Consider the following 27,210-nt stretch of genomic DNA (forward strand, 5'->3'; position numbering starts at 1 on the left):
GATTATTTCAGGTAGGGTTTTAGGAGATGGTTTTTCCTGCCCCGGTCCCTCTCTGTCCCGGAGAGACAAAGGACACACACACAAAATACCTCCCCCCACCGATCTGAAAGGATCTTCTTCCCTTATTGGTCCTTTTGGTCAGATGCCAGCCAGGTTATTTGAGCTTCTTAACCCCTTACAGGTAAAGGAGGGATTTTATGCTACCCTTAGCTGTATGTTTATGACAGTACGGGTATACATTTCTGACTTATGCAAAATTTGAGTTACGCAAGGCTTTCTGGAACAGAACCACTGCGTAAGTCGGGGGGGCATCTGTACATAACCCAAGTATACATCTGAGCTTGCTTGTTCCTAAAACACTGCCAGCCAGCATACCTGACAGATCAACCAAAGGAACAGGAAAACAACTACTGTTGCAATCTAAGGCACTGATTTGGATACAGCTGTGTGTGCTCCTCAAGAACTACTTCTCTCTTCCCGTCTTTAGATAAAACTCCTACAATCACAAAACAAATCTTTCATTGAAGACTTTCATTTATGTCCAAAAGGCTGATGAAACTAAAGAGCATTTGAGGTACATTTTAGGAGAATCACTGTGTAGCAAGATCTTTTTGATATGCTGGCTTGAAAACAGGGGCGGCTACAGGTACCAGCACGCCAAGCGCATGCTTGGAGCGGCAAGCCACGGGGGGAGCTCTGCCAGCACCGCGAGACGGCAGGCAGGCTGCCCTTGGTGGCTTGCCTGCGGAGGGTCCGCCAAAGCCGCAGGACCAGCGGACCCTCCGCAGGCAAGCCGCCAAGGGCAGCCTGCCTGCCGTGCTTGGAGCGGCAAAATCCCTAGAGCCGCCCCTGCTTGAAAAGCTGCTTATTAATCACTTTACCACAACATACATTGCACCTACTTTGGTGAAAGACTTAGCATTAACTTTTCTTTTTCAGGATAGGGCTCTCTCTCTAAAGAGCCTACCAACTCAGAAAATACAAGCGCCTTGTAAAGACAGAGTGGATAATGTCACTTCTAAAAGGCTAAACTGCTAAGAAGTCCTTCACTAGCCAAACTCTCTAAAGCAGTGAATATAGAAGGTATAATACTTAGCTACCTTCTTTTAAAGCTGTGATATATACCTATTTCTAATCGCTAATTTTCTGTTGTGGTGAGGGAATAGCCAGATACTACAGCCTGAAACTAACTATGCAGGGAGGACAGAGACCAAGCTGCATGGGATTCCTATGTGAAAAATATCTTAAGGGAGACATAAAGGTAACTCCTGGACTACAGAAGAGTTCACATGGAGCTCAGTGAAAACACATGTGGATTCAAGGAGCAGAGCAGTGGACTAAATAACTTCATTGCAAGGGGGTCATGACTCTCCTTCCAACTACCTATAGAAAATGCAACACATTCTGTTGAATTTACAACAGAAGTTGCTCATGTTGGAGCTGACTTGTGTTCAAAATGGACTGAGAAAGGGTGGTGGGTATTTGGATGCAAGACCACGTCTGCAGCTTTTTGGTTTATTACTGTATTTCCAGGACGTATATCCTTTTCACCATCAACTTCTTTCTCATGACAAAAGTTCAGTCCTGTAGTAAGTCACTATGTCTGTAGAACCCAGAACTCATGAGCAATCCAGTAAGTCAGTTCTCACACATGGAGCAACATTTGCCAATAAGGAAATGTATTTCGATTTAAAACAACCAAGAGATGCTAAAGCAACATTTCTGAAATTATGAGACATTTTAAATACATTTTCCTCTTAATATATTTAAGCTAAATCAATAAAATTCTCTACAAACACAAACACAAAGACTACTTACCTTTTACAGGCAGATTTTTCTGTCAATAATTCCGGAGAAACGTATTGCGCTGTCCCTACAAATGAGTTTGCCCGTGCTGGGAGAAAAGGGAAAGAGATAAGTAAACCCTTAATTAGATAAATCAAAATTTTATCTATTGAAAATATGTAACACTATAGAACCCACTAAAATTCTGTGTCTACGGTAAGTACCTTTTTTTTGGATGGACAATTACAAAATATTTTCACTCCACTTTTATTCTTAGTAGAGGGCAGGCAAATAGGCATTTTGACTGGGCTAGTACATTTTAACAATTTTGCCACACTGTGCTATAGGATATTACAGTTCAAATATGCTGGAGTCATCACATCTCTTAAAAAGGAGCTCATTCAGCTTGTGTTCTGTTACTTTGCATTTCCTGCCTCTTCCCAGTGCCTGGCACTTCATAAGCCACACTCCTGGTGTCCAGTATAGTATAAACCGCACCTGCTGGGCTACTCTTATGTTGCTAGCTTGTGCTGCAACCAATCCATTGCTTCACTTGTAGCACATGCATCACTCACCAGAAAACAAACCAGTTGGATGAGCGGCAATACTGTCTGGTGTCACTGGAGGGAATATACTGTGGTGGCATCAGGCCACTAAGATTTGTATTGAGATTGGAAGAGAAAGTGCTACTGGGAGTAAGGAACCCCATTCCATTTACATTTAGCAACTCTGACTGTAATTTGAAGAATCTTGGCCCTGAACACACAAGACTTGGGAATTACTCCTTTCTGCCCCCTCCTCTCTCAGAGGAGTCCTAAACAAGCCATGAGCATAAATTTAAATAGTTACTCAAAATTCTTCCTCAGGGCAGTGCCTTGTTATGGTTAGTACTATATTCTATGCTCCTTTACCTAAATGAAAGGTATATATTGCATGAAAAGACACATGATGGCTTTGTGTTCACCTCATACTATTCTTATTTTTCAGTCTATTGAAGAGCAAGGAAAATCAGCAAGTTGTTACAATGCACAGCAGTTTCAAGGCAACCTTTAAGATGGTTATTTATGAAAAACTTTTATCCAAGTCTTTTTGTTGATAAATTGTATAATCAATTGCTTGACGACATTTAATTCATTATGAAATATATTCAAGAGATCAAATAACTAATGTCAGTCTGGTTTTTTTGCTATGACACAATAAAAATATAGTACAGTAAAAAAGTTCTATATGATACCAGTCTCCAGGAAGCAGTCTCATTCAGTGTTGTTACATTTACCTTAAAGAGGTGTGCTCCCAAAGTTATGCCCCTAAAACCATTTTTTTATATCTTACTTATTTACAAGTACATGGTACTGTGTACATCATCATAAACTACATTTAACCAATCAGCTGTCTACCTTGTTTTTCTGGTAGTATGATATACCTCTTAACTTTCTGTTCTAAACACATGCATCTGAAATACCAAGAGTGTGACGGCACCTCCTAAGTTTGCACTAGGATACAACAAGCCTATATCTTATCCTCTTCCTTTGAGATATTCCAGTACTGGTTTGTGAGAGTAACTCTCTACCTGCTCTGGTAAAAGAAAAATCATAGCAAAGTTGTCAGGATCAGGACAAACAAGATATGAGGTACACCATAGTATCAGAAAAACAAGGCAGAAAGTTGTTTGGTTAAAAGTAGTGTGTGACGATGTACATGATACAGATAGGGTATAAAAAGTATAGAGTTATATAGGTAACTATATATACACATGCGTGTGTATACACACATGCACACTAGCCACCATATATTGGTCAACATTTCCTTGTGTGAAATGTTTAAAACACACTACAAATACACCACACAGACCCCGTCATTGCATGGAAGATTGTTTCTAAAAAAACTTTTACAAATTAAATCCCCAAATGGTGGACATTTCCCAGTATGTTATCTCAGTATCATAGTTGTCATCAGCAAAAGCCAGCTTAATGCTAATTATACAGTTTTAAAAGATACCAAACAAGACTTCAGAAAGTTTAATACCCTGTGTTTTCAGTAATAATCTACCATCATTAATTGCACCTGCCTCTCCCTCACTTTTTAATTTAAGTCACTGCCATGGGAGATGAATCGTAGCACATATAAATCAGAGAAGACATGAGGTTTTTCTGGACAGTCAGAAGGATATACTGTTTTGTTTCTTTTCTTCAGAAACACAGAAGAAATAATTAAGCTCCCTTTCCTACATTTTAAACTGGAGAGAAAATTGGCTTTATACAAAACAAACTACCAGTTTTAAATTAACACTGTATGAGCTGATCCACCTAAGCAGAAGTTTAGAGTCAGAATTATTTTATGACAACCAACAAAACTGTATCTAGACTATAGTATAATCACATGCAGTGTTCAAAGACAGTTTAACTTAAATTCAAGATATTTACATTTCAGGGAACTACTTTTTGTTGAGTAGTTCACTGGGATACAGGATCAGAGATATGAACAATTGCATACCTTGTCTACTATCTGCAGATAATACTTTTGCTGTTCCAAAGTCCGTTATTTGAATGTGCATCTCTTCATTTAGCAAAATGTTCTCTGGCTTAAGGTCCCTGAAAAAGGTGGAGTCTCAAATTTAAAATTAAACACATGAAAACTAGATATCACATTTCACTTCCGAAGCTAACAACAGCCTTAAAAATGAATTCTGCAGGTCATAGCACTGTATATACAAACCTTTGTACATATAAATTAATCCATCAAGAAACCACAGAAATTCTGTAAATACTATTGTGGCAATTTTTATTTGACCTAGAGGAATCAACGTTCAGAGTGGGGACAGCAGATTTCATAAAGCCCACTAATTTATCCAATCCTTTTAAAAGTTAAACGGAGTTAATCACAAAATGGAGGTCAGCATGCATCTCACTTGTTCAACAAAATCCACCAAAGAGTAGGACAATTGTAAACCTTACATTTAAAGAACATACGAGAGACTGATATGGTAATACGGACATGAAATTTACACTATTTGACTATAATACAAATCACCACTAATTCTGAAATATCAAGGGCCCAAGAATGATCATCCCACAAAACTGCATGAATGGGACCGAGATGAAAACTATACTAAGGCCATAACTGTGCAAAGACTTATGCACATGCTTAACTTTACACATTGACATGGTCTTGTTTTTTTATCACAACTGGAGGCCTGCAGAAGTCAACCAACCAACACCTAGCTTCAGCAGGATGCTGTAGTTAAACTTACTAAGTGGTTCTACTTAACAGTAAACATGAAAAATAGCATTGTAGGGTTTCACATTTCTTGTGTCATTGTTGTATCAAAATTTCCCCAGTTTACCAGTGTTTTTTTTGTTTTCAACAAAACAGACACCACACCACCTTTCTTCCAAGTGCTAGCTCTGAAAACTCAGACTGAGATCTGAAAGTCAAGCTGGGGTCTTTCTGGCTCGTGCTTCATCAGTAAAAACTTTGCAAGCCCAATGCTGCTTTCAGTAATTCTTGTGCGACATGATTTTCCTCAGATCATGCCACTTACGTCTGTGCAACAAAATGATTTTTAATGGCAGATTTCAACCAAGAGCAGAATTTGAAATCTATTGATTTGCTCAGGTGGCAATACAGCTGAATAATTCAGTTAATGATGCATAAACCAGAAGGTAATCCAGTTCATTCTCCCACAGCCATTTCAACTCTGCAGAGCTGAAAGCCGTGAAAACTGATTGAATACATACAGGAAACAGATCTGCTGAAAAGGTTACTTATGTTACAGCAACTCAAGTTATTTGAGATGTCTTTGTCCATACAGATCCCACCGTTGGTGTGTACCTCTCCATGCATGCAAGTCCAGAATCTTTTAGCCAGCAGTGGCCACTGGAGGATGTGCGTGTGCCCTGCACACCCTAATGCCCATCTTTTCCCCACTCATAAGAGCATAAAGGGTGGAGTAGCCCCAACTACCACTCAGTTCCTTCATTAATATTGATATCTAGGAAGATGACTGTGTTAGTGGGGAAGGATGGTGGATCATGGGATCCATATGGACAAAAGCATCTTGAAGAAGTTACTCACTTTGTGCAATAATGATGGTCTTCAAGATGTGTCCCCCTGTGGTACTCCATCATAGGTGTGTGTGCGTCCCTGCACTGCTGATCGGAGGACACTGCTACTGAAGTTAATTAGTTCCAAACATGCACTGTTTCTCCTTGTGCTGTGCCACGAGGCCTGTCAGCATGCATGGGCTAACCCCCGTCAGTTCCTTCTCTACCGCAGAGTTATAGACAAGAACTCCAAAGTAGAGGGGAGGAGAGGTGAGTTGTGGAGCACCTATAGGGGCATGCATCTCGAAGAACCATTGTTACTGCATGTAAGAGGGTCCCCTTTGCTCCCGCCTCTGCTCTGTTTCAAAAACCACTTAGAGACCTTCTGGCTCAGCAATCACCAGTACAGTTTATTTACAGGGTGCAATTCCCACCATCTTCTCAACACATACAGCTTGGGGATTTCAGTCTGAAGGACTTTCCAGCCTCTGCAGCCAGGAGAGAAGAGCTACCACTCTCTGGTTTCCCCCTTTTTGTCTTCCCCCTGGCTTCCTTCCTCTGAGGTTTTTATGGAGCCCTGGGCTAATTAGGCTGGCAGCCATTTCCCCTTTGTCAATCAGGTTCAGGTTTCTCTAACCAGCTCCAATTTACCTCCCTTAATTGGAGCTGGTGTGACAGAGGGCTGGCTCAGGTGTTCCTGCCCAGCATCCTGACACACTGCTCAAGATAACTTCCTCTTTTGCTTCGAGTAGTGTCTCTATGGGTGCTCTACTGTCAGTGACTCCCAAGCAGCATCCCTCCTGAAGGGCTGGGACTTTGGAGCAGGTCAGTTACAGAGGACAGTACTGTGGAGTCAAAGATGGCACTGGGTGTGGAATCCCCAGTAATTGCATAGCATTCTGCGAAAGCGTGGACTGACGCCCATGTGGCCACTCTACAGATCTCAGAGATAGAGACATTCTTGAAGAAGGTCATGAAAGAAGAGACTGACTTGCTGGAGTGTGTATGAACAGTCTGGAGGGGTCATGTTGTAAACTTGTTAACACCGTCTGATGCAATTTGAGACTCACTTGGAGAGCCTTTGGGCTGATGTTGCAGAGAGCGCAGATCTTTCAGCACTGGAGAGGAAAAGCCTAGGGGACTTCTTGAAGGCCTATGTCCTATCCAAGTAGAAGGCCAGGGTTCTCCTGACATCTAGAGCATGCAATATAGCCTCCCTCTTGTCTTGGTGAGACTTGAGGTAGAAGACTGGGAGGTGAATAAATTGATTCATGTGAAACAGAGAGGTTACCTTTGGGATGAATTTTGGATGTGGCCTGAGCATAATAACCATGTCCAGAAAAAACACTGTGTAGGGGGGCAGAGCCATCAGAGCTGCTCTCTGTCCTATTCTCTTGGCTGAGGTAATCGCCATCAGGAAGGCCACTTTCATTGACAGGTGCATCAACAAACAGATGGCCATGGGTTCAAAGGGAGGCCTAGTCAGTTCTTTCAGCACCAGGTTTAGGTGCCAAGTAGGGATAGGAAATCAAAGTTGTGGGAAGAGGTTTACTATACCTCTGAGGAACCTTTTAGTAGTTAGGTCTGACAGTACTGAGTAGCGCTCTACAGGTTAGCGGAAAGCTGTTATAGCCACTAGGTGACCCCTAAGAGAGCTTAGAGATAGTCCCAACCATTTTAGGGTCAAAGCATAGTCTAGGATATACGGAAGAGTTGTGAATGTTGGGGAGATTTATTAGGACATGCGCTAAATCTGAAACCTGGACCATTTCTGCAGGTACGTATGTCATGTTGAGGACTTCCTGTTGTGTAATTGTACCTCTTGTACCTCCCTTGAACAGGAGCTTTCTAGGTGTTGGAACCAACCAGAAGCCATGCCTTGATGCAGAGAATCCCCAAGTGTGGATGCTGGGTACATCCTTCATTCTGCAAGAGGAGGTGCGGGATGGCCAGAAGAGGAATCAGCAGGCATGTCACAAGCTGTGCCAGGTAAGGGTACCAGGTCTGTCTCAGCAAAGTAGGAGTAATCAAAATGACAAGCTCTGTCCCCTTTTAATTTTCAGCAGGACCTTCAACGGTAGGGAAAATGGAGGATAGGCATAGAGAAGGTCCTTGGTCCAGGGGAGGAGCAGAGCATCATCCAGGGAGTGCTGTCCCATCCCTATTCTGGAGCAGTAGCATGGACACTTCTTGTTCAGGCGAGTAGTGAAAAGGTCTGTGGATGGTGTCCCCCAGCATCTGAATAGGTTATGAAGCACTGTCAGATGCATCTCCCACTCATGGTCATGTGGGAATTTGCAACTGAGATTGTCTACTATTGAGTTTTGTTCACCTGGGAGGTAAGCCACAGACAGTGTAATGTTGTGGGAGATGCACCATTACTTCTGCGCATAGGGAGGTGTAGCAGGGTGTACCCTGCTCCTGCCCTGAAGGGCTTAAAACAGCCCTGGGGGAAGGTTGTGGCTAGGAGCTGCTAAGCTGGGCTGATTGGGAAGTGGCTGCAGCTGTGGCCATGCCCCAGTCAGGCCCAGCTGGCCCCTATAAGAGGCTGTGAGCCAGAAGCCCAGGAGTCTCTCTCTGCTTTTAGAGGGAGAAGGGCCTGGCTGCTAGGGAGTAAACCCCCAAGCTGTATGTGTACCTAAGATGGAGCAGGGCTGGGGGAAGGCAAGAGGAGCTGGGGAGCTCTGGCCTGGAACCCCCCCCCCAGGCTGCAGGCCTATGGTAAGGCCAACTGGGTACTGGGGTTGCAAAGGGGCAGCCCACAGGTAGGCAGAGGCAGCAGTCCAAACCCCTTTGCCTGTGATGAGTGGCTGATACACTGCAGTCTGCCTCAGGGAATGGGGGTTAAGTGATGACTGGCAGTAGCCAAGACTGAGGTGAGGTGGGGATAGAGGGTTGGGGGTTCCCCAGGGAGGGAAGACCCAGATTGGTGGGGTACTGCCGGGGGCAGCACCCCAGTTAAAGGGGCACTGGGGTCCACGGAAGGAGACAGGGGACAGAGGACAGGCGGATCACTGGCCTGCAGAGGGCACTCCGGAGCTGGAATGAGATAATTCCTGGAAGTCACCAGCAGGAGGTGCCGCAGGGTAAGTCTGCATGTCTACAGGAGGGTGACTGGCTTCCCTCACCAACTGATGTAGTATATATAGGCTATGTTGTCTGTTAGGATATGTGTGTGTGATACTGTGACAGAAATGGGCACAGGTGTTCCTTACTGCTCTTAGCTTGAGGAAACTGATGTGAAGCGACCACTTGCCTTGTGTCATGAGGCTATTTAGATGTGCACCTCATCCTATGAGTGATGCATCAGTGGTGAGGAGCAATGGCAGTGATGTTTGCCAGAAGGGGACCCTTTGCAAATGTTGGCTGAGTCCTTCCACCAGTATGAGGAGTTTTTGTTCCTGGTGGATGGTGACAGGGATTTGTCCAGCCTGTCCTTGTTTGGTCTGTAAACCAAGCTGAACATCATTTAGAGGCATCTGCAAAGCATGGCATGTGGTATTACTGCCATGCATGCTGCCATATGCCTCAAGAGTTGGAGACAGAGTCTGGCTGGTATTTGTGGGCTGTTTTGAACAGTGTTTGAGAGTGACTAAGGATAGGAACCTGTGGTGAGGTAAGAGGGCTTTGGCCTGTAACAAATCAAGGTCGGCCCCTCTGAATTTCAGGTGTGGCAGTGGAGTGATGGTTGACTTTTAGGTGTTGATCTGTAGACCCAGTTCGGTAAACAAGTGTACTGTAGCTTCAGTGACTTGGTGAGCCTCTTGCAGAGATTGGCAATTGTCCAGTTAAGGGTAGATCATTATCCCTTGAGAACATAAACAAGCAAGGTTAACCAGTGAGCATCTATGCTGACAAGTGTAAAGTCTCTGGGTTTGGGTAGAAGACTGGACTGCAGTCTGAGAACTGATGTCAGGAATGATCAGGAGCTGAAGAGTCAGCTGGAGTGAAAGATGAACAACATCTGAAAAGTAGGGGCTATTAGCATTTTTGAGCTTTCTCCAGACATTTTCCTGAGCACTATGGGGATTAACGGGATAGGTGGAAAAGTGTGCAACAGTTATTGATCCCACTGCTAAAGATCCTGGACTCATTCCTCTCCAGGAGCAAAATATAGGTAATTTCTTGGTGAACCTATTTGCTATAAAAAACCAACAACAGAACCCCCACCGCCCCAGTCCTGAAACAGAAGACTCAGAACTGAGACTTTTAGCTCCCATTTGTTGGAGATAGAGCCTTTCCAGATGAGGAAATCAGCTAAATCATTTTGAATTCCTGAAAAACTAAGAGTTGGATGCGATGATAAATGCACCATTCCCATAAGAGGATTGCTTCCTGATAGACAGGATGATCTTGCACTCCAAGGGCCTGTTTATACAATACATCACCATCATATTGTCCATCAGGATTTAGATGGTGGAGTTCTGAAGCATGGGCAGGAATATTTTGCAAACTAGATGAATGGGCCATCTACTCTAATACATTTATATGTAAATACAACTCCTCTTGGGAGCATCAATCCCTGCTTAGATGCATCTCTTACAATAGTCTTTTGCAGGAAGGGCTGATAGAATGGGGACTCTGACAGACCTGAAGGTGGTCTTTATCCACCAATGCAGAGACTCCAGAATTGTCAAGGTCACATGCATTGGCAGTTCCAGTGTGTGTCTGACTGATAAACAGCTGAACCTTAGAAACATCAAATCTTAAAAGGGATGCCAACCTTTTTTGTTTCCTTTTTAAGAAAAATGGAAGTAGAACCCCTTGGCACAGGCACCTTCATCACACATCAGCGAAGATGACTACCTATTTCAAACAGCAGTAGTTTGTTGTGACAAGGGTCCCTGAAAAGGGAATTGGCATAGACTGAAATTAGACAAAGTACTCATGTTGAATCATGTCTAAAACTGACTAGTCAATTGCAATGTTCCCTCTAATTTTTTCCATTCATGTGCAGAATGAATTATGTTCTGTGCACAAATTATCGAGGTAATGTGCAGATGTGCGCCATCAGTAGAAACAAAACCTAGATATAATACATATATTTTCAAAAAGTTGCCATTGGGATAATTACTTCAGCCAGGACAGGTTAGGCATTTTAGAACTCACTACTCAAAGAATTAAATTTAAGCATAAGAGAAATAAATTATGAAACAGACAAATCAAAAAATTCAAACAGCATGTTAGAGTAAAATGACAGAATATGTGCATTGCAGGAAATATCAAGAAGTAACACCACCACCACAAGTATGTGTTGGGAGGTGAGTGTGAAAGAGTATGTGTGAACAGACACACTCCCACACAGTGGGAGTGTGTGTCTGAGACATGCGCTGCCTCTTTAAGTACATTCACAGCCTGGCAAGACTCCCCAGAGGACAGCAGCTGCCCTGGGGAATCCTTCAGGTAATCAATATTGCTAACTCTCACGCTATATGGTGCTTTTCCTTAAAGCCCCAGTGTGTATACACAGGCACAGATGTGTGTATAACAGCATGACCTTGAGTTGTGGGAGAAGTGGAGTGGCTTCCTCCCATGATGACTAGTCAGGGGACTAAAACTATCTGTACGCCCAAAGTGTGGCGTTCTGGCTGACAGCTCTGACATGGAGCAGTGCATCGATAGAGAAGTCAGACCATTGCCCCAGTACTGGATGGAAGAACACATCTCCCAGACCGCATTCCTCACTGAAACCCCCACCCTCTTTCCCCCACCCTTATTCTACAGAGGACTCAGCCCTCTCTCTCCACAGAGGCAGCTCCTCTGTGAAAGTTACTGTTACTTTAGGGTTTACACATCAGTTTACAGTGTTATGACTCTATATGCACAATGGAAAAAGACACTCAGGGATTGTTTCAATTAAAGCGCAGTATTTCAGATAGCAAAATGCAGCCCAAATGGTGGAGATTCACTAAAATACTGAGCCCTACTGTTTCTTTTCAGCCCTATAATTTGCTGCTGTATGTTGCCCTTTTAAGTAGATTGGCACTCAAAGCAGACACAGCAGCAGCCACCAGCAGGCTTCCTCAGTCCCACCCTTGAGCCCTGTCGCTCCCCGCTGCCCTGGCTCAGCAGAGATGGGGTACGGAGGGGGGGGGAGGGACACCCTGACATCAGCACCCTCCTTCTCCCCCACACTGCAAAGCAAGTGGGAGGCTCCCGGGAGCAGCAGCAGCGCGACAGTGGGCAGAAGCACACCTGAAGCGCACAGCACTGGATAGTTTGTTGGGCAGCCGCCTGGCCATGCAGCTTAAAGGGAACTTAGGGAATGGCCTCTGTCTTTCAGATAAGAAGGCTCTTACAAGCATCCCAAAAGGTCTCTGATAACAGTGAGGGCACCTCAGGCCTTTGTCTAGACAAAGATAGTGGCTCAGACTCTGCTTCCTCTTCTGGAAAGGACACAGAGCTCTAGAGAATGGAGGCCCTCTTGAGTCCTTCAGGTATGAAGTGCCTCATCTGTCCTTAAACTGAAAAGGTCAGGACCTTCAAAAGGTAAGTCCCTGATCATAGTCTGGACTTCTAACAGTGATCTGTGGATAGTTAATACCACCGTAGCTATAGCCCTAGCTGCAGGATCAGAATCATCTAATGATGCTTGAAGAGCTGTCTTTGGCACAAAGTAAACCCCCCTATGGCCACGTTACTTAGCTCTTTCTTAATATCATACAGGAGTTTTTTGTTCATTTGCATAACCCTGTTCTTCTGGAGAAAATTGTACTTGGCCAACAAAGCTTGATGATTGCTTATCTGCATCTGAAGGCTAGCTGAAGAATATACTTTCCTCAAAAGCAGGTCCATTTCCCTGGGGTCTTTCTCCCTGGGAGTCAACTTGGGGGAAGGGGGGGAGGCACATTGCTTGGATATTTGTGGGCACTTGTAACCATAAGAGACAGTGGGATTAGATGTGCAAAGAAATATTCAAACCTTTTGGAAAGTATTTGACATTTATGATCTGCTTTCTTAGATGTTGCCACAACTGAGGCAGGGGTTTGCCACAGTTCTTTAGCAGCAGCGAGTACTACCTTATTGAATGGTATGGCCAAATGATCCAGAGATTGAGAATCCTCTTGAACCATCCCAATAGGAATTTCTAAAAAGCCTTGGCCTTCCTCTTAAGCAAGGCTTGAAAAGCACTGAAATCTATTGTCGCAGATGATGACACAACAACTGCTTCATCCAGAGATTAAGAGGATACTGCAAGCAGAAAGGGCTGAAACTTACATTCCTCCAAAGGCTCTCCTTCATCCTCTCTAAAACGAGGAACCTGTTCAACCTCTTGCATGATAGGTTGATCTGCAGAATGTACAGGCTTGGATGGTTCCTTATGAAGGGACTGATTCCTTCACCTTAATGTAGAAGAGTCAGGACCTGGAAATTGCTGCGGGTTCAATCCTGGCCAGTAAGGTCACAACTATGTCCCATAATGATAAGGCCTGGAATACTAAAGTAGTGGAAACAATGGCATTTGAGCCCTGTCAGAAGATGGGACCTCTGAAGAGAGTTTCCTCTTCACCTCCCTTTCCAGGATCATATTTGGAGAATGAGGATAATACAGAGAAGTACTCCTAGTGTCACAAGAGGAGTCAGAATAGTAGAACTTCTCCACAGAATCCCTGTATCTCCTAAGAGACAGCCATTGGTACCACTGATGAAGGTCAAAGGGATATCTTCATGTCTAGTACCTTTGATTCCAGTACAGAAACTGCCTTCGAACCCACAGAAAGCAGAGAAAAGTCTGTTAGAGGAGAATTCAGTTCTGGAGTGATCATTAAGTCCACTGGAACTATAAAAGGACACTGCAAAATAACAGGGACTGGTACCAATGTAATCAGCACCAAGCTTGCTGGTACTGAAGTGGCTGACACAGCTGTAAGCACAGTTCCAAGGAATCAGTGATAGATGGTTCTGCAGCCAATAGTACTAATGAGCTGGTAGGGACAGTAGAAGATCGCTAGTGTGATTGTGAGGTAGATAAATCCTTAAAGGGTTTGGTGGTATACTGTGCCAGTTTGATTTTAAGGAAATCAACTTGGAAGCCTCAGCATAATAAAATTTGGATTTTTTTTCTTTGTTGGTACTGGAGATTTTGACTAACACAAGGTATCTTTGCCTTCAGCAGGTGGGATTTTTCTGACTGACCTAGGAAGGAAAAAGGGTAATTCCAGAATGTTTCAGAGCAGTATGAGGTCTTTAGGGGCTTGTCTTCACTGAAGACTTAAACTTGAGCACGATTGTGAGATCTTCCCACAGCACTCTTCAAGTGCACACAGTCACACACTTCTATCAGTGCTACACAGCATAATAGCCACCATTCCCTGAGCTATAGAGGAGACACAGAGCTGGGTTTTAATGTGCATTGTTATCTTGAGATAACTGCAGTGCAGATGTGCAGCCACAACAGTTGGGACACAATGGTCCTCCAATCCCTTCCCATAAACCCCCAACTGAGAGTAGACTATCAATCTGCCTCTGCTCAGCATCCATCTTGCATAGACTCAGACTCAGACTCCAGGACTGGAAGGGACCTCGAGAGGTCATCGAGTCCAGTCCCCTGCCCTCATGGCAGGACCAAATATTGTCTAGACCATCCCTAATAGACATTTATCTAACCTACTCTTAAATATCTCCAGAGATGGAGATTCCACAACTTCCCTAGGCAATCTATTCCAGTGTTTAACTACCCTGACAGTTAGGAACTTTTTCCTAATGTCCAACCTAAATCTCCCTTGCTGCAGTTTAAGCCCATTGCTTCTTGTTCTATCACTGGAGGCCAAGGTGAACAAGTTTTCTCCCTCCTCCTGATGACACCCTTTTAGATACCTGAAAACTGCTATCATGTCCCCTCTCAGTCTTCTCTTTTCCAAACTAAACAAACCCAATTCCTTCAGCCTTCCTTCATAGGTCATGTTCTCAAGACCTTTAATCATTCTCGTTGCTCTTCCCTGGACCCTCTCCAATTTCTCCACATCTTTCTTGAAATGCGGTGCCCAGAACTGGACACAATACTCCAGCTGAGGCCTGACCAGCGCAGAGTAAAGCGGAAGAATGACTTCTCATGTCTTGTTTACAACACACTTATTAATGCATCCCAGAATCACGTTTGCTTTTTTTGCAACAGTATCACACTGATGACTCATATTAAGCTTGTGGTCCACTATGACCCCTAGATCTCTTTCTGCCATACTCCTTCCTAGACAGTCTCTTCCCATTCTGTATGTGTGAAACTGATTGTTCCTTCCTAAGTGGAGCACTTTGCATTTATCTTTATTGAACTTCATCCTGTTTACCTCAGACCATTTCTCATTTGTCCAGATCATTTTGAATTTTGACCCTGTCCTCCAAAGCAGTTGCAATCCCTCCCAGTTTGGTATCGTCCGCAAACTTAATAAGCGTACTTTCTATGCCAACATCTAAATCGTTGATGAAGATATTGAACAGAACTGGTCCCAAAACAGACCCCTGCGGAACCTCACTTGTTATACCTTTCCAGCAGGATTGGGAACCATTAACAACTACTCTCTGAGTACGGTTATCCAGCCAATTATGCACCCACCTTATAGTAGCCCCATCTAAATTGTACTTTCCTAGTTTATCTATAAGAATATCATGCGAGACCATTGTAATGTGGTCATGCTATTCTGGATTAGGCTATCACCAGTTAATTTACCCAGTAATTGTTTACCCCCATGCTTAGCATGCAGTGAAGGCACAGCCTTGGTTGCAGAAGACCTGTTAACACCTAGAGTGGTTTCCCTGGTAGCTAGGAAACTGATAGACAAAGGCTTTAGTGGAATAGCATTCTCTAGAGAGGGAGCTTCAGAGTCTGACATGTTCCTTGTAAATTTCACGGTGAAGAAAACTTTCAGACAGGCATTAAGCTCTTTGAGTATGCTTTGAAAATGACATGCAAAGTGCATACTTGTCAGTTATGTAAGACTTACATAGACTCAGACTTTGGGGACAGAAGGGACCAATATGATCATCTAGTCTGACCTTCTGCACAAAGCAGGCTACAGAACCCTACCCATCCATTTCTATAACAAACCCCTAACCTATGTCTGAGTTACTGAAGTCTTCAAATTGTGGTTTGAAGACCTCAAGCTGCAGAGAATCCACCAGCAAGTGACCCATGCCCCACACTGCAGAGGAAGGTGAAAAACCTCCAGGGCCTCTGCCAATCTGCCCCGGAGGAAAATTCTTCCCGACCCCAAATATGGCCATCAGCTAAATCCTGAGCATATGGGCAAGACTCACCAGCCAGCACTCAGGAAAGAATTCTCTGCAGTAACTCAGATCCCATCCCATCCAACATCCCATCACAGACCACTGGGCATACTTACCTGCTGATAATCAAAGATCAATTGCCAAAATTAAGCTATCCCATCATACCATCCCTTCCATAAACTTATCAAGCTTAGTCTTAAAGCCAGATATGTCTTTTGCCACCACTACTCCCCTTGGAAGGCTGTTCCAGAACTTCACTCCTCTAATGGTCAGAAACCTTCGTCTAATTTCAAGTCTAAACTTCCTAGTCTCCAGTTTATACCCATTTGTTCTTGGGTCTACATTGGTACTAAGCTTAAATAATTCCTCTCCCTCCCTAATATTAATCCCTCTGATATATTTATAAAGAGCAAGCATATCCCCCCTCAGCCTTCTTTTGGTTAGGCTAAACAAGCCAAGCTCTTTGAGTCTCCTTTCATAAGGCAGGTTTTCCATTCCTCGGATCATCCTAGTAGCCCATCTCTGAACCTGTTCCAGTTCGAATTCATCCTTCTTAAACATGGGAGAACAGAACTGCACACAGTATTCCAGATGAGGTCTCACCAGTGCCTTATATAACGGTACTAACACCTCCTTATCTTTGCTGGAAATACCTCGCCTGATGCATCCTAAAACCGCATTAGCTTTTTTAACGGCCGTATCACATCGGCAGCTCATAGTCATCCTGTGATCAACCAATACTCCAAGGTCCTTCTCCTCCGCTGTTGCTTCCAACTGATGTGTCCCCAATGTATATCTAAAATTCTTATTATTAATCCCTAAATGCACGACCTTGCACTTTTCACTATTAAATTTCATCCTATTACTATTACTCCAGTTTAGAAGGTCATCCAGATCTTCCTGTATGATATCCCGGTCCTTCTCTGTGTTAGCAATACCCCCCAGCTTTGTGTCATCTGCAAACTTTATTAGCACATTCCCGCTTTTTGTGCCAAGGTCAGTAATAAAAAAGTTAAATAAGATTGGTCCCAAAACTAATCCTTGAGGAACTCCACTAGTAACCTCCTTCCAGCCTGACAGTTCACCCTTCAGTACGACCCGTTGGAGTCTCCCCTTTAACCAGTTCCTTATCCACCTTTCAATTTTCATATTGATCCCCATCTTTTCCAATTTAACTAATAGTTCCCCATGTGGAACCGTGTCAAATGCCTTACTGAAATCGAGGTAAATTAAATCTACTGCATTTCCTTTGTCTAAATAATCTGTCACCTTCTCAAAGAAGGAGATCAGGTTGGTTTGGCACAATCTACCTTTAGTAAAACCATGTTGTAACTTGTCCCAATTACCATTGACCTCAATGTCCTTAACTACTTTCTCCTTCGAAATTTTTTCCAAGACCTTACATACTACAGATGTCAAACTAACAGGCCTATAGTTACTCGGATCACTTTTTTTCCCTTTCTTAAAGATAGGGACTATGTTAGCAATTCTCCAGTCGAACGCTACAACCCCTGAGTTTACCGATTTCATTAAAAATTCTTGCTAATGGGCTTGAAACTTCATGCGCCAGTTCCTTTAATATTCTTAGATGAAGATTATCTGGGCCCTTCGATTTTGTCCCATTAAGCTGTTCAAGTTTGGCTTCTACCTCAGATGTGGTAATATCCACCTCCATATCCTCATTCCCATTTGTCATCCTTCCATTATCCCTAAGCTCCTCATTAGCCTTATTAAGGACTGAGGCAAAGTACTTATTTAGATATTGGGCCATGCCTAGGTTATCCTTAACCTCCATTCCATCCTCAGTGTTTAGTGGTCCCACTTCTTCTTTCTTTGTTTTCTTCTTATTTATATTGCTATAGAACCTTTTACTATTGGTTTTAATTTCCCTTTGCAAGGTCCAACTCTACATGGCTTTTAGCCTTTCTCACTTTATCCCTACATGTTCTGACCTCACTAAGGTAGCTTTCCTTGCTAATCCCACCCTTCTTCCACTCCTTGTAGGCTTTCTGCTTTTTCTTAATCATCTCTCTGAGATGCTTGCTCATCCAGCTTGGTCTACAACTCCTGCCTATGGTTTTTTTTCCCCTTTCTTGGGATGCCGGCTTCTGATAGTTTCTGCAGCTGCGACTTAAAGTAATTCCTGGCCTCCTCCGCATTTAGATCCACAAGTTCTTCAGTCCAATCCACTTCCCTAACTAATTTCCTTAATTCTTTAAAGTTAGCCCTTGAGAAGTCAAAAACCCTAGTCCCAGATCTATTTTTGTTTATCCTTCCATCTAGTTTGAACTGAATTAGCTCATGATCACTCAAACCAAGGTTGTCCCCTACAACCACTTCTTCTATGAGGTCCTCACTACTCACCATAACCAAATCTAAAATGGCATCCCCTCTTATTGGTTCTTCAACTACTTGGTGAAGAAATCCATCAGCTATCACATCCAGAAAAATCTGAGCCCTATTATTCTTACTAGCACTTGTCCTCCAGTCTATATCTGGAAAGTTAAAGTCTCCCATGATCACACAATCCGCATTAGTGTTTACTTCATTAAAAACATTAGAGGTCTCTATCCATAGCCAAATCGGATCCCGGCAGTCTGTAGCACACCCCAAGCACTATCTCAGGGGAGGCTCGAGTAGCTTTCTTTCCCAGTGTGATTTTTGCCCAGACAGACTCTGTCTTATCCATTCCATCACTTCTTATTTCGTTACAGTTAACCTCATCGATATACAATGCCACTCCATCACCTTTGTCTTTATTTCTGTCTTTCCTAAACAGCACATAGCCTTCAATACCTGTACTCCAGTCATGACTACTATTCCACCATGTTTCTGTTATCCCTATAATATCCGGGTTCACTTCCTGCACCACTAGCTCTAGTTCCTCCATTTTGTTACCTAGGCTCCTTGCATTAGTGTACAAACATCTTAATTTTTGCCGTTTGGCTTCACTGACATTCTTTACCCTGTTAGGCACAGACATTCTACCACCAGCATCACCTGTTAGGCTGGTATCTACACTACCTTTCCTCCTTATGCCAATTGTTCTGTCCACGGCTGTATCCCCTCTTACTTTGTTTTCTTCACTCTCAAGGTTAAATTCCGGGGTGGAGATCACCTGGACATCTCCCAACCATCTCCCCCAAATTCCTAGTTTAAAGCTCTCTTAATCGGTTGGGCAAGCCTCCATCCTAGAAGTCTATTTCCCTCCTTACTCAGGTGAAGTCCATCCCGAGAGAACAGTCTTCTGTCCATGAATGCTTCCAGTGGCGGTACATCCCAAAGCCCTCCTTACAGCACCACTGCCTGAGCCATCTGTTGATGACCATAAACTTGTCACACCTTTGTTGCCCTTCTCTAGGAACCGGCAGAATTCCACTGAAGATCACCTGAGCCTTGATTTCCTTAAGCGTCTTCCCTAGTCTGGCATAGTCTCCCTTGATAGGTTCCAGCGAGAATCTAGTCATATCATTCGTTCCCACATGAGGGACAATCAACAGATTCTTTCCCGCTCCTGTTAGGATCCTTTTCAGCCTCAGGTCCACATCCTGTATCTTAGCACCCGGCAGACAACACACCCTTCTGTTCTCTGGATCAGGTCTAGTTACAGGCCTATCTATCCTTCTCAGTAAGGAGTCTCCAATCACGTAGACCTGCCTTTTCCTGGTGACAGTGTGATTCTCCGGTCTATCCCCTGCACCCACTGGCTGCAAGTCTTCTCGATTCCTATTCACCCTTGCAATCCTCCTGGGGCTCATATTTGGTGTTGCCTCCATTGACTCCTCCCCTCTTCCTGTAGGACTAACAGCTCTTCTTTTTCCTTGCTCTCTCACCTTCAGTGACCACCTGCTGTGCCCCTTCTTCATTTTCCAACTCTGCAAACCTGTTCCTGAGCTCTATTCCTCCTTCACTTAGTCACATGCTTCCACCGTCCACTTTCCTCACCCAGCAGTCTCCCCTGAGAATTCTTTGGTCCTGCTTCCATCTGCCAGACTGAGCTTATCCCTTCAGCCTCCTTGTGTCTGTGCTCCATCATCTGCTCGAACCCCCTTCTAAACTCGACCAGAGTTTCCACCTGCATCTCCAGTCCTCGGATCTTTTCTTCCATCAGCTCTATCAGGCGGCACTTCATGCAGACAAAAAACTCTTTTCAGATACCACCTCCAGGATCATGTACATGCCGCAGCTTCCACATCCAGTCATCCTCATTGTGTCTTTCACTGCTACCTCTGTATCAGTCATAACCTTCCCACTTAAAACCTGGGATCCAACACAACACAACACAAACCCCCAACAGGCACCAGAACACTGGCAGACCACCACCCACTCCCTTAACTAGCCTGTCAGTTCCTCTGTCAAGGTCTCTTAGTCTCCCTCGCAACCTCCCCCTGTAAACTCCCTCTAAAACTCCCCTGTTTACAGCTCTGTTTGCTGGCTGCTGTGCCGCTGTAGCTGTCCGTGCCGTTGCCTGACTGGCTGGCTACTTTTATAGGACCCCCTAATCAGGTAAGCCCTGCCCCCTAAACAGGGCTCAGCTTCTCTCAAGCAGAACAAACATTTTGCATGAGCATCGCCTGCAGGCATGGGTGAGTTACAAGCTAGGCAGATTTTAAAATCTGGGGACCAAGACTCAGCCGTGTGTGAATCATGGTATCAAGGGAAAAACAAAAAACGTTATTTTTGTGTGTGTTTAGGGGGAGGGTGGGGTTCTTTTGGCCAATAGGCTCTAACAACTTCAACTTTTAGAACTATTAAGAATAATCTTTACTACTACTACTATCTGATGTAGCAGGGAAGCGGAAGGATTCTGTGTTGCTCCAACTCACTGCCTTGGCAGGGAAAAGGAAACCAAGTGGTACTTGGGGCTGTTCTGCTCTTTGTACACTCAGGGTGGGGCACAGACTTCTATTGTCACTGATGGTTAAAAGATTCCAGACTCTCACTCAAGGGGTGTAGACACTTAAAATGGAACCCATGTGGACAAAAGCTCAAAGAACAGAAGGTGCCATTTCTACAGAGTTACTTTTCAAAGTAGAACCACTTTAAGATGTCTGGTTATTTACTGTCATATTTCTTAGGGTTCAAGAAACCCCCCAAGAGAGTTCTAAGCATTTTAATAGAATATGGTTTCCTAAATAAATCAACTGTACAATGATTGTGATGTCAGCAGAAACCTGATCTCACCATGCAGTACTGAGCTGCCCATAACTACCTTCATAACATTCTAAACTTAAGACATCTACAAGCAATTCTCCTACAACGCCAGATTTCTAATAAAGCCCTACTAAAAGAAATACATAAATGAAGGCAAATTTATACACATTTAAAAAAAATGTATGATTACATGAAAGACAAAGAAAACAATACAGGAAACAGTGCCCCTCTTCCCTGTAAGTAATTAAAATATTAAATAGCATTGTTTTTTGACCTTTGCAGAATCTCCCATACAGTACTAGCAGGGAAACTAAACTCCTGAACTCTTTTCTAGTCTCTCTTCTATCCTAGTGTTTCATGGACACCTTCTCCCTGTCAGAATGCATGGATAAATTTCCTCTCCCTTCCCATTCACAACTATTTCTATTTCAAAAATATTAGAAAATGTATTTAGTTTTTTTAACATAACTGGAAACAAGAAGAGCCAGCATCACATGATCAGACCTCTCTCCAGAGACCCTGAGCAAGTGTTCCAGGAACCACCATTTGGGAACCTTCGGAATACATGACCTAATAGGTCTCTTCTCAACTTTAGATTCTATGGTACAATCTTCACTCTCAATCACCCCTGGCCCATTTGGCTATTGTGTCAAATAGGGGTACAATCTACTTATAGTTAGCAAACCAATTTTGTATACATGACAGAACATTCTCATCCAAACAACAAGATTGTAATTCTTCTCTTGGGGCTCTTTAGAGACCCAATTAAAAGCTTTTAGAGAGGTTAAACATTTTCCTATAACAACCAAAATTAGTTTTAAAAAGGGACTCAAGAGAAATATTAACTGCACCCTTAGCTGTGTTGTCATCACCACTTTAGATTATCTAAATTAGACTTTAAGGGTATGTCTACACAGCAAAGAAAAACCAATGGCTGGCCTATGACAGCTGACTTGGCCTCGTGGGTCTCGAGCTGCAAAGCTGCCTCACTGCTGCGTAGACTTCTGGGCTCGAGCTGGAGCCTGGGCACTAGAACCCTGTGGGGGTGTGTCACTCTGTGTCCCCCAAGCTCGGGCTCCAGCTCAAGCCTAGAAGCCTACACAGCAATCAAACAGCCCCACAGTTCGAACCCTGCAAACCTCAGTTGGCTGGCACCGGCCAGTCGTGGGTGTCCAGTTGCTGCGTAGACATACCCTAAATAGTCTTTTCACCATTTCTGCTCTTTGTCCAAGCTGAGTACAAATGTAAAAACTGGACTAAGTCAGTTTTATTTTTGTTTATATATAGTCTCCTACACATTGTAATTCACAAGCAGAACCACACTCAGGACTGTTTCTTAAATCCCACTCCCGCCCTGCAATATCCACTCCCATTCTCACATTGTTTCTTGCATTTGTATCCCACTCCCACCCACAAAACCTTAGATCCCACAAGACAGAGAAAACACATGGGGGAATCTCTCATATATTATATAAAAAATAGAATTCAGACAATTTACACCACTAAAGGAATAAAACTAATCTTGCTTAAATCATGTACAAACCATACTTTAACTTTTTCTATCCCTTGCTTAAATTTAAGTATTATAACCTTTATTTAAAAAAAGAAAAACTTGCTTTACATTGCTGAAATCCTGTTTATGACAAACTGACAACAGATTTAGTGTTTTCCCGCAAATTGTCATAATATGTTTTTTTGCCCACCCAATCCTCCCTGCAACAAAGTACATTTTACCAATCCTGCTATTATGGCAGCAGGACCCACAGAATCTCAGTCCCGCTGCAGGGCTCTATTCACAAGCACTAGTTTGATTTTGAATCATAACATAGCAGAGGAATATTTATACTCACAAATTTTTTTTTTTTTTTTAAACACAAAAACTACATGTTTAGTCATATTTAAATTATATCACAAGTGAGCTTTACAAAAAAAAGAAGAACTACTCTTTTATCACATACCATTGCAAATATGTTGGTCCCAATTAAGTACCTTACCTGTGAATTATTCCCTTTCCATGCAAGTACTCTAATGCTGATACAATTTCAGCAGTATAAAACCTGGTACAGGTCTCATCAAATGAGCCAATTTTGCGAATGTATTTTAGAAGCTCTCCATTTTTGGCATAGCTAAGTCCAAAATCTGAATATAAAGTTAAGGATTATCATTAGGACATTTTAAAACATAAAATTCAAACTTATTTTTGAGGACTATAATAAAAATAAGATTGAATGAGACCTATGGAAGGAATATAGAGCCTAATTCCAAAACTCTGTTAGTATTAATCCAAGCCAACATTTTCTGACACTACTCTCCATTTTTATAGCATACAATTATGGTAATTTAGATGCTTAAATGCTCTGTTTTGAGACAGTTAATGACATGTCTAAATCATTTAAATAACTGGATTCAAACTTCACCTACACCTATTAGCTCCTGCAAAAATAGAGACCCAGTAATGGCCAGGCTGAAAATTTGCTCTAAGTCATACCATCTGACTGCCATTTGGAGAGTTATACAAAATGTACTAGTTTCAGTCCAGTTTGTAGTGAGCAGGTGTCCACATTACAAAAAGACACTACTACATCCTGCCTATTGTTGGTAACCTCAGAAAGTATATCATGAAGGATAAAATGAGCCCTGGAAGGAGACTAAATCTATCCTTTCACCCCTAAAAAGCACCACTACAGAGCAGAAAGCTCAGAGGGAAGTTTGCCATAGCCTGGTATTGTAACTACTCTATGAATAAAAAGGGACCTCAGACTCCAGCGCTCTAAAGAGAATACTTACCAACATAAAATTAACTTGAAATAAACCTTTAAGAATGGTTGGAGAAAGATGACATGGGGAATAAAGACTACACGTTCCTGTTGGGACACAGGATCTGCTCTTCACACTGTAACCAATGACCAGTCAGGTCTCTTGCACAGTAATTCTAAGAACTTCTACTAAAAGGCCCAAGCAGAACCTCTTCAATGCCTTAGCCCCATTATTCAGATTACTCTACAAGCCATTTTAGATGAGAGAAGCTTAACAACTCTGATGATTTAATGGACAGAAATGACTGAATATAAGAAAGGAACATGGCCAACCCTTTTTTTAAAACTCAGTTTTTGTTTTATCGCCTGTATCAAAAGTCAAATATTGTAAGAAAACAAATTTTAAAAATCAATCAACTTAAACCCAATCTTTTCTCCTACTAATTTTGACACTGCTAATACAGTTAATACTGAGTTTTCCCTGTTCATCTCTCATAAAGTACAGATATATTCAGTTTAATTTTTTAATTTGTATTATAGCATTAATGATGTTAGTAGGGTTCAGGATAGAGTTGCCAGTTGCCTGGTTTTCGACTGGAAAGTCTGGTTGAAAAGGAGAATGGGCAGTGTCCAGTCAGATTTACTGACCAGACACCAAAAGTCCAGTTACTGTGGGGGACGAGTGTCATCAACTCACGCCTGCCCTGGCATAGCCAGGGCTGCCTCCTACCTGCAGGCAGGCTTCACATCAGACTGCAGCGGCTCCTGTCCCAGTCCTGGACATGGTTGGGGGAGTGAGGTGGTGATGATGCAGCCAGGAGAGGGAGATTGCGGGGCCTTGGGAGAAGAGGCAGAGTAGGGGATGGGAAGGGGGTGGGGGGAAAACAGGTAGAGCAGGGAGTGGGGCCTCAGAGTCCAGTTTTCAGCCAATAGGAAGTTAGCAACCCTACGTTTGGTATTTCTGTTCTGCCTCTTGGCAGTTTTGCAGCAGAACACAATATGATAGCTCCTATATAAAAAAAGTTACTACAAAAATAGTTTCTTGGAAAAACACTACTGGCTTAAAAATATTTTAAAATACATCGTTTCTGCCATGTGGTGGTAATTTAGAGGGACAAGAAATTTTGGGTGTAGGCTATATTACTATGTCTATTTAAACTAGCATGTATAAATAGTGTTACATAAACTTACGAGACCTCCTGTTTGAAAATACTTGACATATTTGTGGTTTAATATCTACTCAAGAATTCAAGTAGCTATTTCAATAATGACTGAAGAGTTTATCACACTAAAGAAAGTGCTGCTCAGTTTCTTTCCATGTTTTTCTTATTCCAGTCAAGCTCTATAGGTTTTAATGAAATAATTCACTTGCTACTTTCAAACACTTCGTAATAAATATTTAATTCAAAAGGATACACAGCTTTTCATCATCCTGAAATGTGAAGTAGAGTTTCACAAAGAAAGGGTGATCCAGACGGGACATTACATCTCTCTCTCTGGTCACATAGGGGACCTTATTTTCTTTTATGATATGACGTTTTTCTAGAATTTTAACTTGAAGACGAAGAAGAACAACAATGAAAACGCAGAGGACTTCAGCCCAAACAAGGCGCCTTGTAAACTAAGTAGTTTTGCAAACTGACTGGTTAGATAAAATTGACACTTTAAAAAATGTCAAACTTCCCTGATAGTTGCTCCCACTCTTCCCTCATTAGCAGGGAAGGAGGTAACAGAATAATTTAAAGTGAATATAGGTAAAGACACCAATTTCAATGTTATGCCTAAAACATTTAGCTTGAAGGAATCATTACTTACTGGCATATTCTCTGGAAGTTGCCAATTCTCGGGCCAAGACAACCTGGTTTAGGGGGGAAAAAAGCCACAATGTAACTGGCTCATTAAAAAGATATACAAGGATGCCAACTTGGTCTTCATTCCCAGTCACAGTTTGAATTTTGTATTAACTTCAATCCTTATGCCAATAGATGTTTAATGAACCCCTTGCCATATACATTCCACATCATTGCTCTAAATCAGCAAATCAATTAAGCATGTTCTTGAGTCCCACTGAAGTCAAGGTATTTAAAGTTCAGTACACGCTTAAGTCTTTTGCTGAACAAGGGCCTCTAACACCACCGGGTAATCAATAAACTAGATTTTATTCTCCTCTTCAGGAAATCATATAGGTTACAACATAATATGCTACACTAAATCATTGATGATCTTTCTACAAGAAGATATGCATCTCTGCTGTGTGTTTCAGGGAAATTTAGCAAAAATATTTCCTGAAGTTATTCTTTTTATATGCTTTTAAATAAATAAAATGCTGCCATTGTATGTTTCCATGTCCTGCATAGTGTCCTTGAGCACTTTAATCAATTTATCAACAAGATTAAGAGTTAGAAGCAGCAAAAAGGCTTTCAATGTAGCCTACAATTTGACAAGATAAAACAGTTCACTGATGAAAAAGGGTGGAAGAGTTCCAAACAGCAGTGGTGAAAGGGGTTAGGGGGCTGGGGGGAGAAGAGGCTTTCAAGACAATGGTTCCAAATTTTTGAAAAGAAAAAAGTTTCAGAAGGAATGTGTTAGTGGAATGCAAGTGAATTTACAGTCTGTAGGGAATAAGAGGGAGAGGGATAGCTCAATGGTTTGAACATTGGCCTACTCAACCCAGGGTTGTGAGTTCAATCCTTGAGGGGGCCACTTAGGGATCTGGGGCAAAAATCAGTACTTGGTCCTGCTAGTGAAGGCAGGGGGCTGGACTTGATGACCTTTCAAGGTCCCTTCCAATTCTAGGAGATAAATAATATATGGAGATAGACCTATTATAGAAGTTTCATAATAGGGGAATTTTGATTAGATACACACACAAAACAACAGCTGCATGCACAGTGTCGCCTTGCCTGAATACAAGCAAGAATGTGTCTGCTACATCAGATTATCTAGAATGTACCAGTAACCAGTTTTCATATTAGGTTTCTAATAATGCATTAGGAGGAATATAATCTATACCTAGTTCTCACATAATCTACACCAAATTATCTTCTATCATACCATGCTTGTTTATATGCCAATTTTTTTAAGTTAGAGTAGAATACTCCAACATCTTAATTTATTTCAAATTCATGCTTTTCCGTGAAAGTATTATACATTAAGGCTAATGGTCTTATATCCTCTGAATAGGTTTACAGAGTTACACTGCTCCCGAAGTGGGCATTTTGTTGGAAGTTTGCTTCTCAATAAAAACTGTA

The 27,210-nt window shown here is 42.5% G+C and overlaps 1 protein-coding gene across 5 annotated transcripts in view; it reads right to left on the reverse strand.

The window, feature by feature from the left end:
• The window catches only part of PDPK1 (3-phosphoinositide dependent protein kinase 1), a 142,864-nt gene that overhangs the window by 72,747 nt on the left and 42,907 nt on the right, over positions 1 to 27,210 (reverse strand). For all 5 annotated transcript variants that reach the window (XM_050967645.1, XM_050967646.1, XM_050967641.1 and 2 more), the window contains 5 exons: positions 25,775 to 25,817; positions 25,376 to 25,513; positions 23,198 to 23,342; positions 4,279 to 4,376; positions 1,819 to 1,894 (listed from right to left, as the gene is read on the reverse strand). In XM_050967645.1, coding sequence (XP_050823602.1) covers positions 1,819 to 1,894; positions 4,279 to 4,376; positions 23,198 to 23,342; positions 25,376 to 25,513; positions 25,775 to 25,817 — 500 coding nt within the window. The remainder of the gene's footprint in view (positions 1 to 1,818; positions 1,895 to 4,278; positions 4,377 to 23,197; positions 23,343 to 25,375; positions 25,514 to 25,774; positions 25,818 to 27,210) is intronic.

This window comes from Gopherus flavomarginatus, chromosome 9 (assembly GCF_025201925.1).
Source record: "Gopherus flavomarginatus isolate rGopFla2 chromosome 9, rGopFla2.mat.asm, whole genome shotgun sequence".
In the NCBI taxonomy this organism is placed as follows: Eukaryota; Metazoa; Chordata; order Testudines; family Testudinidae; genus Gopherus; species Gopherus flavomarginatus.